Source organism: Anolis sagrei, chromosome 1 (genome assembly GCF_037176765.1).
Source record: "Anolis sagrei isolate rAnoSag1 chromosome 1, rAnoSag1.mat, whole genome shotgun sequence".
NCBI lineage: Eukaryota > Metazoa > Chordata > Lepidosauria > Squamata > Dactyloidae > Anolis > Anolis sagrei.
Window position 1 is genome coordinate 9037169 of NC_090021.1, and position 14072 is coordinate 9051240.

The following is a 14072-nucleotide window of genomic DNA, read 5'->3' on the forward strand; positions in this document are numbered from 1 at the left end:
CTGGAGGAATTTGCCTCCCCAAGGCTGTGAGAGTGTGACTTGTCTAAAGTGGCTCAATGAGTTTCCATAGAATCATAGAATCAAAGAGTTGGAAGAGACCTCATGGGCCATCCAGTCCAACCCCCTGCCAAGAAGCAGGAATATTGCATTCAAATCACCCCTGACAGATGGCCATCCAGCCTCTGCTTAAAAGCTTCCAAAGAAGGAGGCTCCACCACACTCCGGGGCAGAGAGTTCCACTGCTGAACGGCTCTCACAGTCAGGAAGTTCTTCCTAATGTTCAGATGGAATCTCCTCTCTTGAAGCCATTGTTCCATGACCAAGTGAAGAATCAAACTTTGGTCTCCATAGTCAAAGCATAGCATTCCACGGGTTTCCATGGCTGAGCTGGGATTTGAAGCCAGATCCTAGAATCATAGAATAATAGAGTTCAAAATACCCCATGGGCCATCTAGTCCAATCCCCCTGCCATGAGGAAGAGCACAATCAAAGTATCCCTGACAGATGGCCATCCAGCCTCTGCTTAAAAGCCTCCAAGGAAGGAGCTTCCACCAGATCTCCAGAATCAAACCACTGCTTGCTTTTGTATATTATAGGGATACGTCTACCAATCAGAATTTATACTCCGAAGTTAAATGTTCCGGATTGAGATGTGCAGTTTTAAGTTACAAAGTGAGAGAAAGAGAGATAGATAGAGAGAAAGGAAGATAGGGAAGGAAAGAGAGACCGACAACACAATCAAGACAATCAAGTCATTGGATTATTGGGAAAAAATTGCAATTGAATTTTCTTTTGATTGCATTTTATTTTCTAATTTCCCACTTTCTTCCAAGAAGCATAAAAGTTATTTACAAACTTCACTTCACCTGTGACTTTACCATTACAACAACCTGTAAAGTAGCTTCAGCAGCACGATGGAATGACCCAAGGCCACCCAATGATCCTCAAAGCCAAGTGAGGATTTGAACCCAGGCGTCTCCAACCAAGTTCAATGCTAACTATTAAATTAACCTGGGTTTGGCTAAGGTGACACCCTTTTAGGTATTCAAACATGGCTATCATATCACTTCTTAACCTTCTCCAAGCTAAACAAACCCAGCTTCATAGGGATTCATACTTTCGAGATTTTTGATCTTTTGGGCACCTCTTTGGCCACGTTCCAGCTTGTCAATATGCTTCTTGAATTGCTTTGCCCAGAACTGGATGAAGGGTTATTCCAGGTGAAGACTGAGCAAACAGAATGGAGTGGGATTATTATGACTTCCCATTATTTAGACACTATTGATGCAGCCTTGAATCACATTAGCTTTTTTAGCTGCCACATAGACAGGTTGATTTATTTTATTTATCGTGTCAGGAGCAACCAGACAGTTGTATTACATATTTAAAAAACAAACAGACAGACAGACAAAACACAAAGTTTGCAAGCTTGGTAGCTGATTAAATATATTTTGACTTGGAGTGTCTCTGGTGTTGCTGCAAGAAGGTCCTCCATTGTGCATGTAGCAGGGCTCAGGTTGCATTGTAGCAGGTGGTCAGTGGTTTGCTCTTCTCCATACTCGCATGTCGAGGATTCCACTTTGTAGCCCCATTTCTTGAGGTTGGCTCTGCATCTCGTGGTGCCAGAGCGCAGTCTGTTCAGCGCCTTCCAAGTCGCCCAGTTTTCTGTGTGCCCAGGGGGGAGTCTCATTGGGTATCAGCCATTGATTGAGGTTCTGGGTTTGAGCCTGCCACTTTTGGACTCTCGCTTGCTGGGGTGTTCCAGTGAGTGTCTCTGTAGAGCTTAGAAAACTATTTCTTGATTTAAGTCATTGGTGTGCTGGCTGATACCCAAACAGGGGATGACTGATACCCAAACAGGGGATGAACTGGAGATGTCTCTACAGGCTGATTATCCTGTATCCAAAATGTTTGGGACCAGAAAGCTTTTGGAATTATTATGATTATTTTGGAATACCTGTATTTGCATATACATCCATAATAGGATGCCTTAGAGATGGGATGCAGAAAACACAAGAATCTGTATATGTTGTTGTTGTTCATTCGTTCAGTCGTCTCCGACTCTTCGTGACCTCATGGACCAGTCCACGCCAGAGCTCCCTGTCGGCCGTCACCACCCCCAGCTCCTTCAAGGTCAGTCCAGTCACTTCAAGGATACCATCCATCCATCTTGCCCTTGGTCGGCCCCTCTTCCTTTTGCCTTCCACTTTCCCCAGCATAATTGTCTTCTCTAGGCTTTGCTGTCTCCTCATGATGTGGCCAAAGTACTTCAATTTGTCTCTAGTCTCCTTCCCTCCAATGAGCAGCCGGGCTTTATTTCCTGGAGGATGGACTGGTTGGATCTTCTCGCAGTCCAAGGCACTCTCAGAACTTTCCTCCAACACCACAGCTCAAAAGCATCGATCTTCCTTCGCTCAGCCTTCCCTAAGGTCCAGCTCTCACATCCATAGGGATGTAAATATGCTTAAGGTATATGCTTATAATAATCTGTATATGCTTAAGGTAATTTTATATGCAATATCTTTAATCATTTTGTGCATTAAACAGTTTATTTACACTGAATCGTCAGAGAGCAATTGGAGTCCCTGGTGGTGCAATGGGTTAAAACCCCTGCGCCAGCAGGACTGGACTGACAGGTCGGAGGTTCAAATCCAGGGAGAGTGCAGATGAGCTCCCTCTGTCAGCTCCAGCTCCCGATGAGGGGACATGAGAGAAGCCTCCCACAAGGATGGTAAAACATCAAAACATTTGGGCACCACATGGGCCAATTCTCTCACAAGAGAAGCAACTTGCAGTTTATAAAGTTGCTCTTGACACGAAAAAAGTAATCAGAGAAGAATAGTGTCACTATCTCAGCCACTCACTTGAACAATATTGGGTTTCTGAGCATTTTGGGTAAGGGATGCTCAATTTGTACCAGTATTCCAATGATTTGGAAAACAAATCTAAAATCCAAAGCACTTCTAGTTCCAGGCATTTCAGATAAGGAATACTCATTATGTAGTTGAGTCTCTTTCTTGGGAGGTTTTTCAACAGAGGCCAGAAGGTCATATTTCAGGGGCTTTCAATGCCCAATGTTCAATTAATCTTTTTTCTCTTTTGCTTTTATGTAGAAATGCATTGTTTTGAGAGCTCTGCTAGGCAAAAAAAAGGATAAATACATGTACATTATGTGCATTGAACCATCAGAAAGCAAAGAGGTCAACATCCCGCCATCCATGGGCAAACTTTGGCCCTCCAGGTGTTTTGAAATTCACTGGGTTGTTGTAGTTTTTTTCGGGCTGTATGGCCATGGTCTAGAGGCATTCTCTCCTGACGTTTCGCCTGCATCTATGGCAAGCATCCTCAGAGGTAGTGAGGTCTGTTGGAACTAGGAAAAAGGGTTTATATATCTGTGGAATGACCAGGGTGGGACAAAGGACTCTTGTCTGCTGGTGCTAGGTGTGAATGTTTCAACCTCTCAACCTCTCAACAAAAGTTTGCTCCAGGCACAGTCAGCCCATTGTATGCTAATCAAGGCGGCCAGTTGAAACATTCACACCTAGCTCCAGCAGACAAGAGTCCTTTGTCCCACCCTGGTCATTCCACAGAGGATGCTTGCCATAGATGCAGGCGAAACGTCAGGAGAGAATGCCTCTACACCATGGCCATACAGCCCGAAAAAACCTACAACAACCCAGTGATTCCGGCCATGAAAGCCTTCGACAATACATTGTTTTGGAATTCAACTCCCACAATTCCTAACAGCCTGTTTGCCTGATGTAGACAAATGCCATATTTTGGAGCATTTCATATTTTGGGGATCCCGGATTAGGCCTGTTGTTTAGCCTGTGTACGTTTTCCATTTCTGCACAGCTTGCAAGAAAATGCAAATTTCCATTGACGCCCATAAATCTGTGCCTTCGTCTTTTTTTCGGAGACAAATCCCCCCCTTCTTTTAATGATGCACAAGTCACCCCTTTCTCAAGTGATGTATTAGCTGCAAGCGTAATGAGGCCACTTAATTCCAGAGCATCATTAACTAACTGAGCCTTTAGGTAAATTAACTTGAAGAGGAGGGCAACTCCCAGCAGGAGATGCTAGGCGGCTACTAATCCCTCCCAGCTCCCCGCTCTCGGCTTGGTTTGCTCTGAATAAGCACTTATATCTACATCTCCTCCATACCTACAGCTAAGGTGAAGGGCAGCATGATGCACTAGGATTTAGGATGATATAGGACAGTTTAAATTATGACACAAAATAAATATTTATATGCCCCGCATTGCCCAGGTGTCGGAAGGGCTGCTGCCTGTCTGCTTTCTCCCTTCTCTAGCTCTGAGAAGGCCTATCTCGCAATGTCTCCATAGCAATGCTGTGGCAATGGTGGGCAGACACTCTTTGTGTCTCTTTCTTTCCTTCCTCTATTTCCCATAAACGTCTTAGAATAGAATCATAGAATCCTAGAGTTGGAAGAGATCTCATGGGCCACCCAGTCCAACCCCATTCTGCCAAGAAGCAGGAAAATCGCATTAATAGAATCATAGAATCAAAGAGTTGGGAAAGACCTCATGGGCCAGCCAGTCCAACCCCATTCTGCCAAGAAGCAAGAAAATCGCATTCAAAGCACCCCCGACAGATGGCCATCCAGCCTCTGTTTAAAAGCCTCCAAAGAAGGAGTCTCCTCCGCACTCCAGCGCAGAGAGTTCCACTTCTGAACAGCTCTCACAGTCAGGAAGTTCTTCTCAATTTTCAGGTGGAATCTCCTTTCTTGTAGTTTGAAGCAATTTTTCCATTGTGTCCTAGTCTCCAGGGAAGCAGAAAACAAGCTTGCTCCTTCCTCCCTGTGGCTTCCTCTCACATATTTATACATGGCTATCATATCTCCTCTCAGCCTTCTCTTCTTCAGGCTAAACATGCCCAGCTCTTTAAGCCGGTCCTCATAGGGCTTGTTCTCCAGACCCTTGATCATTTTTGCCGCCCTCCTCTGGACACATTCCAGCTTGTCAATATCTCTCTTGAATTGTGGTGCCCAGAATTGGACACAATATTCCAGGTGTGGTCTAACCAAAGCAGAATAGAGGGGTAGCATTACTTCCCTGGACCGAGACATGATGCTCCTATTGATGCAGGCCAAAATCCCATTGGCTTTTTTTGCTGCCACATCACATTCTTGGCTCATGTTTAACTTGTTGTCCACAATGACTCAAAGATCTTTTTCACACGTACTGCTCTCGAGCCAGGCATTGTCCCCCATTCTGTATCTTTGCATTTCGTTTTTTCTGCCTAAGTGGAGTATCTTGCATTTGTCCCTGTTGAACTTCATTTTGTTAGTTTTTGCCCATCTCTCTAATCTGTCAAGATCATTTTGGATCCTGGTCCTGTCCTCTGGAGTGTTGGCTATCCCTCCCAATTTGGTGTTGTCTGCAAACTTGATGATCCTGCCTCAAGCCCTTCATCCAAGTCATTAATAAAGATGTTGAACTAGACCGGGCCCAGGACAGCACCCCCAACAGATGCCCATCCAACCTCTGTTTAAAAGCTTCCAAAGAAGGAGCCTCCACCACACTCCGGGGCAGAGAGTTCCACTGCTGAACGGCTCTCACAGTCAGGAAGTTCTTCCCAATGTTCAGGTGGAATCTCCTTTCCTGTAGTTTGAAGCCATTGTTCTGCGTCTTAGTCTCCAGGGCTGCAGAAAAAAAAGCCTGTTCCCTCCTCCCTATGGGTTCTCCTCACATCTTGTTCCATGGCACTCATTATGTTTCCTCTCAGTCTTCTCTTCTGCAAGCTAAACATGCCCAGCTCTTTAAGCCGCCCCTCATGGTGTATTTTTGGGGTTTTTATGTCTGTTCACTTGGGGTTTGTGTGTGTGTGTGTGTGTGCGTGTGTGTGTGCATGTGCATGTTTATAGGTGATGGACACTCGTTGGCCTGATAGGTATATTGTGTCCAAATTTCGTGTCAATTCATCCAGTGGTTTTTGAGTTATGTTAATCCCACAAACAAACATTACATTCTTTATTTAAATAGATTGTTCATATTGCTCTAATCAATTTATTTTTCAATTGTGCACATTTGTGTACATTTTGGACATTTCAGTATGAGAAGACCATTGAATTACAGTGTGTTTGGGGTGTATTTCGAGATTCTCAATGGTTTCCTTTGGGAATGTTTCCAAACTTTTTCCTGTTTCCTCTTTAATCCCATGCATCACCAACTTGAAATTGTACTCATTTTGGTTTTTTTAAGTATTTTCGTTGAGAATTTTCAAATACACTAAAAAAAACTCTACAAACATGCTTATCTCCATTTTCTGAATACATCCAGTTCCACATCTGAATCTGAGTGTCACAAAATGGAATGAGTGTAAACCAAAAGAGCTGCAAACCCTATCTCTCATTTGTCTTTTAGTCCTAAGGCTTAGAGGAGAAATATTATGGCAGCTCCATGTGTGTTTATATGTCAATGCCTTCGTGATGTTGCTTCTTCCATCTTTTCTGCAGCAACCAAGTGGTCGCCAGTATCTGAGAGATTTGCTAGACTGGACCGAGTTTGATGAAGTCCGGGACTTGCGTCGAAGCATCCACTTGGACGTCTATTACTGGAGTGTTGTGTTTGCTGCTGAGAAGGGCTTCTCTTGGCCGGCCGTGGCGGAAGTGGCCAAGTTGACTGGGGAGCTCTTGGAGGAAACCAAAGGTGAGCCAAAGTGGCAAAATGAAAGCCATTTAAACAGCAATATTCATTCTGTACAACTGTTACATCCCTAAAGATACATCTATACTGTAGAATTAATGCAATTTGACACTACTTTAAATCCCACAGCTCAAAACTATGGAATCATGGGAGCTGTAAGTCTACAAGGTCTTGAGTCATGTGTGCCAAACAGTGTTGGCACCTCCCCAAACTACAGCTCACATGATTCCATAGCATTGTGCCGTAGTTTCATACTGCATCAGTGTTGTTGTTCATTCATTCAGTCGTCCCCGAATCTTCGTGACCTCATGGACCAGCCCACGCCATAGCTCCCTGTCGGCCGTCACCACCCCCAGCTCCTTCAAGGTCAGTCCAGTCACTTCAAGGATGCCGTCCATCCATCCCTGGGGAAGGCAATGGCAATCCACCCCAGTATCCTTGCCAAGAAAACTAAATGGACCATTACAACCAGATATATGTCTATAGTGTAGATGATACTTAAGAACTTGGGAAATATCTTAGAGGTTGGACTACATATCCCATTGCTGCCTAAAAGGATCCTGAGAGTTGTAGTCATTGGCTTGCCCAATATAGATGTGAGCATTGAGTCCAAAGCCCTTTATGCCTTTTCAGTGAGAGAACTCCAACTTAAGTTGACTCTGATTGATGATGGCCCCATGAACAAGAGACCTTCAAATCCCTGTTTCATTGATTGACCTGCTCAGGTCTTGTAAATTCTGAGCAGCTGAGGCTTCCTTGATGAAGTCTACCCATCTGGAATGGTGTCCTTGTCTTCTATCAGACTAATCTGATCTCTTTTTTCGATAGAGTTACAAGCTGGGTAGATGCGGGGAATGCCGTGGATGTAGCGTACCTGGATTTCAGTAAGGCCTTTGACAAGTTCCCCCATGACCTTCTGGCAAGGAAACTAGTCCAATGGGGGCTAGGCAAAACTACGGTGAGGTGGATCTGGAATTGGTTAAGTGGACAACCCCAGAGGGTGATTCTCACCAATGCTTCCTCTTCATCCTGGAAAGAAGTGACGAGTGGAGTGCCACAGGGTTCCGTCCTGGGCCCGGTCCTGCTCAGGATCTCCATTAATGACTTAGATGAAGAGTTAGAAGGCAGGATCATCAAGTTTGCAGACGACACCAAATTGGGAGGGATAGCCAATACTCCAGAGGACAGGAGCAGGATTCAAAACTATCTTGACTGATTAGAGAGATGGGCCAAAATTAACAAAATGAAGTTCCAACAGTGACAAATGCAAGATACTCCACTTTGGCAGGAAAAACGAAATGCAAAGATACAGAATGGGGGACAATGCCTGGCTCGAGAGCAGTACGTGTGAAAAAGATCTTGGAGTCCTCGTGGACAACAAGTTAAACATGAGCCAACAATGTGATGTGGCGGCAAAAAAAGCCAATGGGATTTTGGCCTGCATCAATAGGAGCATAGTGTCTAGATCTAGGGAAGTCATGCTACCCCTCTATTCTGTTTTGGTTAGACCACACCTGGAATATTGTGTCCAGTTCTGGGCACCACAATTCAAGAGAGATATTGACAAGCTGGAATGTGTTCAGAGGAGAGCGACTAAAATGATAAAAGGTCTGGAGAACAAGCCCTATGAGGAGCGGCTTAAGGAGCTGGGCATGTTTAGCCTGAAGAAGAGAAAGCTGAGAGGGGATATGATAGCCATGTATAAATATGTGAGAGGAAGCCACAGGGAGGAGGGAGCAAGCTTGTTTTCTGCTTCCTTGGAGAAAATTGGACAATAGCTTCAAACTACAAGAGAGGAGATTCCATCTGAACATGAGGAAGAACTTCCTGACTGTGAGAGCCGTTCAGCAGTGGAACTCTCTGCCCCGGAGTGTGGTGGAGGCTCCTTCTTTGGAAGCTTTTAAACAGAGGCTGGATGGCCATCTGTCAGGGGTGATTTGAATGCAATATTCCTGCTTCTTGGCAGGGGGTTGGACTGGATGGCCCATGAGGTCTCTTCCAACTCTTTGATTCTATGATTCTGTGATTCTATTGCCTTCTCCCTACCCAAGCATTATTGTCTTTTCTAGTGAGCCCTGTCTTCTCATGATGTGGCCAAAGCCTCAATTTAGTCATCTTGGCTTCTAGAGAGAGTTCAGGTTTGCTTTGCTTTAGGATATTGTTGCACTCTAGCCTTGAGACACCTTCTCACCCAGCACCACACCAGAGTTCAGGAGTACTATCTACAAAGGTTTATTAAGAAAAGCATGCACAAAGGGGGGAAAGGCATTCCCCAAAAGTTTAGTTTAGTACAGAATGCAAAATAACAGCAATCCAAACATGTCCAAATACATGAAGTCAAGAGGGCCAAAAACCCAAACATAAATCCATAGGCATGAAAACAGGAACTTTTTCCAAGCCAAACCCTTCAAGGAACATAGGCAAAAAATAGGAAACTTGAACCATGAAGTTGAGAAGTGAAACAGGAAAACCATCTTTATGGCAACGTTGTCATCTCTGAGGTGCACCAAGTAAACACCACTTAATTTAAGACCGAGCAAGAAGCCATGAGATCATGCCGAATGCACCTGGGCTTCTCTCTCAGAATGTCTAATTAGTCTATCTTTCATTCCCTCCGTTCTCAAACCTAATTGGGCTTCTTGGAAAAACCCAGCCATTGGCCAAAGGCCATTTCACAAGGGAATAGAAATCTTCACTTTCTGTTGCCTGGGAACAAGCAGGGGAATCCCAAACAATGTCTTTCTCGGCCTGCAATTATCTTTGATCATTAGCAGATTCTTCACTTTGAAACCCATCAATTCCCTCATCCTCTGAAACATCAGAAAAATCCTGTGCTGTTTGCTGAGCCACAATACTTTTCTCCCCTACCCCCTCCCCAGCCCACCCCCAGTCTTTTTTGCATGATCTCTCTGAATATTCATAAGCACAACATTTAAAATGACTTGATTTCCCCCTGTTAGCTTTCTTCACTACCAATCTTTTAACAACCATACATAGAAATGGAAAATACGATGGTATGGATGCTTAGTATTCAATGACATACCTTTACCATTCAGGATCTTGTCTTGTTTCTTCATGGCTGTCTTTCAAAATCTTACTCCTCATCTGACTTCTTGATTGCAGTGATTGCATCCACTTGCCATTCAACAACTGATTATATGGATCTACACAAGTTGGGATGACAATATGGTTCATGCCAGCAAATTGTGTGGCTTATTGAATTTAGCCCAATACTACCCCTACTACGCCATTGTTTTATAGCCTCCAACTATCCCAATTTGTATTGTCGAAGGCTTTCATGGCTGGTATCATTGGGTTGTTGTAGGCTTTTTCAGGCTATATGGCCATCGTCTAGAGGCATTCTCTCCTGACGTTTCGCCTGCATCTATGGCAAGCATCCTCAGAGGTAGTGAGGTCCTAGTTCCTAGTTCCAACAGATTTGGAATCCCAATTTGGCAGAGATTGTCCTAAATAATCAACTTTTCTGGTTGCTTCTAAAATGTCCCAGTTTTTTCTCACTCTCTTCTCAATTTCTCCCTTCATCAACTTACACCAGTTGCAGAAAAATGAGTCCAAAGTGCCAAATTGAAGGGAGAGAGAAGAAGAGGGAGGCCAAATCTTGTCCTTCCCTGTAGGCTCAGGCCAAAGCAAACTGCTGCCACGTCTTAGATAGGGCATCTACTTTATTCATTTACCTTTTGCCATGTTTTGATGTTGCTTGGCCATCCATGTCTCTGTTGTCATCTGGAAAAAGTGGATGCGTATGTCGGTTTGAGCCAATGAGGTGTCATGGTTTCAGCGTTGGACTACAGCTCTGGTTTTAATCCTCACTTGGCCATTGAAACCCATTGGTGGACATTGAGCAAAACACATTTTTTCAGCCTTAGAGGAAAGCAAGGGCTACCCAACTCTGTGTTAGGTTCCCCTTAGGATCACCATAAGTCAGAGATGACTTGAAGGTGCTTAGTAACAACAATGGTTGGGGGGGGGGGGGGTGTTACGGATGGGAGTTTTTAAAGAGTGAAATACTCAAGGCAAACAGTGCCAACAAAGAGAAAAAATAGGGCAAGTGCAAAGAAGACAGAATGTATGTCCAAAGAACTCACAATTGTGCTAACACTCAAAAGAGACGTGCACAAGAAGTGGAAAAAGGGAGAAATCATCAAAGAAGAATTCAAACAAATAGCCAACTCCTGTAGGGAGTGGACAACAAGTTAAACATGAGCCAACAATATGATGCAGCGGCAAAAAAAGCCAATGGGATTTTGGCCTGCATGAGTAGTAGTATATTGTCTAGATCCAGGAAAGTCATGCTATCCCTCTATTCTATCTTGGTTAGACCACACCTGGAATACTGTGTCCAATTCTGGGCACTACAATTGAAGGGAGATGCTGACAAGCTGGAATGTGTCCAGAGGAGGGCAACTAAAATGATCAAGGGTCTGGAGAACAAGCCCTATGAGGAGCGGCTTAAAGAGCTGGGCATGTTTAACCTAAAGAAGAGAAGGCTGAGAGGAGACATGATAGCCATGATATGTAAGGAGGAGGGAGCAAGCTTGTTTTCTGTTGCCCTGGAGACTAGGATGCAGAACAATGGCTTCAAACTACAAGAAAGGAGATTCCACCTGAACATGAGAAAGAACTTCCTGACTGTGAGAGCTGCCCTGGAGTGTAGTGGAGGCTTCTTCTATGGAGACTTTTAAACAGAGGCTGGATGGCCATTTGTTGGGCGCGCTTTGAATGTGATTTTCCTGTTTCTTGGCAGGGGGTTGGACTGGATGGCCTATGAGGTCTCTTCCAACTCTATGATTCTATTATTCTTCCAGCAGTTTGACATGCTGAAATTTGGCACATGGTCCTTTTGGTGTTATTACCCTCCAGCTTAGAGATAAGAAGCAGTAAAAGTTTTTCCTCTTAGTTTTTTTAGGACACATCAGAAGGAGGTGGCTGACGCAAGAGGGCATGACGTAAATAAGGAGCCTGGCTTTCACCACCTTCCCTCCGGCAGCGTGGGCACAGCGGAGGTGAAGTAACTCAGGGCTTAGCAGAAGCTTATGGAGACCAAGCCGGTGCAAATTAATTTCAAATTAATTATAAACATCCCCCTAATTAATAAAAGCCCAGTTTATGACTAGTAGCAATGACAGAAATGACACTGCTTGTAAATGTCTTGCGTGGGCAGGAAGGGAGAACGTTTCCCGTCTCTGGTATTTCATGGATACAACCTTCTTCACCTCTGCCTCATCTCCACCTGCCCAAATTCCACATTTTACGAGCCCATCCCACCTTTGCATCTGGCATTTCACATAAGCCGCAACTGATAAGTCTGGGAAGTTACACCCTAAGAGAAGGTTCAAAGGTGGGGATCGGCCCGTTTCCACCTGCCCAGAGCGGCAAAATATCCAGATGCCAGCCACCGAAAGCGGCTGAGCTCAGCGTTCCAGAAGTGGACCCACAGGTTCCCCTGGTTCAGGAAAAGTGGTTGCGGTCCAGCCTGCTGGCTGAGAAGAGGGCAACCCCGTTGTCTGGGTGAAGCCTCTGCCTAGGCGTGTGCAATCCAGGCCGCAGGAATCGGAGACGGGCTCCTCCCTGCCCTGGGCTGATGTTTCTCGGTTGGCACGAGGCAAGCAGGCCCTCTTGAGCAAGCAGAGATTGCCGATCGATGGGTTTCTGATCAGGGCTGCATCCCTGTCCTCGGCTTACCTTTCGTGCAGGAGGTCAGAAAAAAGGAGGAGAGTCAAACTATACCCATGCCAACCTATTTCCCTCTGACAAGGATGCAAATTGTCCAGTACTGCTGGGCCCCACTCTGTGCAAGTGGATTTATGTTTATTGGTTGGCACAAGGCTAGATGGTCTTCCTGAGCAAGCAGAGATTGGTGATCAATGGCCTTCTGATTGAAGTTTGATCCCTGTCCTTGGCTCACCTTTGTGGAAAGAGGTCAGAAAAAAAGGAAGACAGTTAGAATCATAGAATCATAGAATCAAAGAGTTGGAAGAGACCTCCTGGGCCATCCAGTCCAACCCCATTCTGCCAAGAAGCAGGAATGTTGCATTCAAATCACCCCTGACAGATGGCCATCCAGCCTCTGTTTAAAAGCTTCCAAAGAAGGAGCCTCCACCACACTCCGGGGCAGAGAGTTCCACTGCTGAACGGCTCTCACAGTCAGGAAGTTCTTCCTCATGTTCAGATGGAATCTCCTCTCTTGTAGTTTGAAGCCATTGTTCCATTGCGTCCTAGTCTCCAGGGAAGCAGAGAACAAGCTTGCTCCCTCCTCCCTGTGGCTTCCTCTCACATATTTATTCATGGCTATCATATCTGCTCTCAGCCTTCTCTTCTTCAGGCTAAACATGCCCAGCTCCTTAAGCCACTCCTCATAGGGCTTGTTCTCCAGACCCTTGATCATTTTAGTTGCCCTCCTCTGGACACATTCCAGCTTGTCAATATCTCTCTTGAATTGTGGTGCCCAGAATTGGACACAATATTCCAGGTGTGGTCTAACCAAAGCGGAATAGAGCATGGGGAGCATGACTTCACTATATCTAGACACTATGCTCCTATTGATGCAGGTCAAAATCCCATTGGCTTTTTTTGCTGCCACATCACATTGTTGGCTCATGTTTAACTTGTTGTCCACAAGGACTCCAAGATCTTTTTCACACGTCCTGCTCTCGAGCCAGGCATTGTCCCCCATTCTGTATCTTTGCATTTCGTTTTTTCTGCCAAAGTGGAGTATCTTGCATTTGTCCCTGTTGAACTTCATTTTGTTGGTTTTGGCCCATCATCTCTTTAATCTGTCAAGATAGTTTTGAATTCTGCTCCTGTCCTCTGGAGTATTGGCTATCCCTCCCAATTTTGTGTCGTCCTTGGCTCACCTTTGTGGAAAGAGGTCAGAAAAAAAGGAAGACAGTTAACATAAAGTCATCCCGAACATCCCGAACAGTTAACATAAAGTCATCCCGAACATAAAGTCATCCCGAACATCTGTCAGAGCCCTTGATGAACCAACCTGGACACAGAATATTATTTGAGACACAGAAATGCTCGACCACTCTGACAACCATCATGTCGGACTACACAGAGAAACCACTGAAATCCACAAGTACATGGACAATTTCAACAGAAATACTAAGAAATTGAACAAAATCTGGTTACCAGTATTAAAGAACACCAGAACCGAGGCAGTAAATAAATAAATAAAAACACCACTCAGAAATAGGAAAACTCTAGACAGCAAACAACCAAGTGCCAGTTAGCGCCTCCCAAACAGGCTGTTCAGGCAACAGAGGACAGGCTACCTCTATGCAGATACCTTCACTCACTGACTTTGTAGCTACATGGTTACTCAGTACTATTCAAGCTTGCTAATTGCAATATTCAACATGAAAGGTTCTTTCTTCCACC

The 14072-nt window shown here is 44.8% G+C and overlaps 1 protein-coding gene across 1 annotated transcript in view; it reads left to right on the forward strand.

The window, feature by feature from the left end:
* Positions 1 to 14072, forward strand: part of C1H8orf74 (chromosome 1 C8orf74 homolog) — a 56122-nt gene that overhangs the window by 243 nt on the left and 41807 nt on the right. Inside the window, exon 2 of the mRNA XM_060754655.2 lies at positions 6479 to 6671. Coding sequence (XP_060610638.2) covers positions 6479 to 6671 — 193 coding nt within the window. The remainder of the gene's footprint in view (positions 1 to 6478; positions 6672 to 14072) is intronic.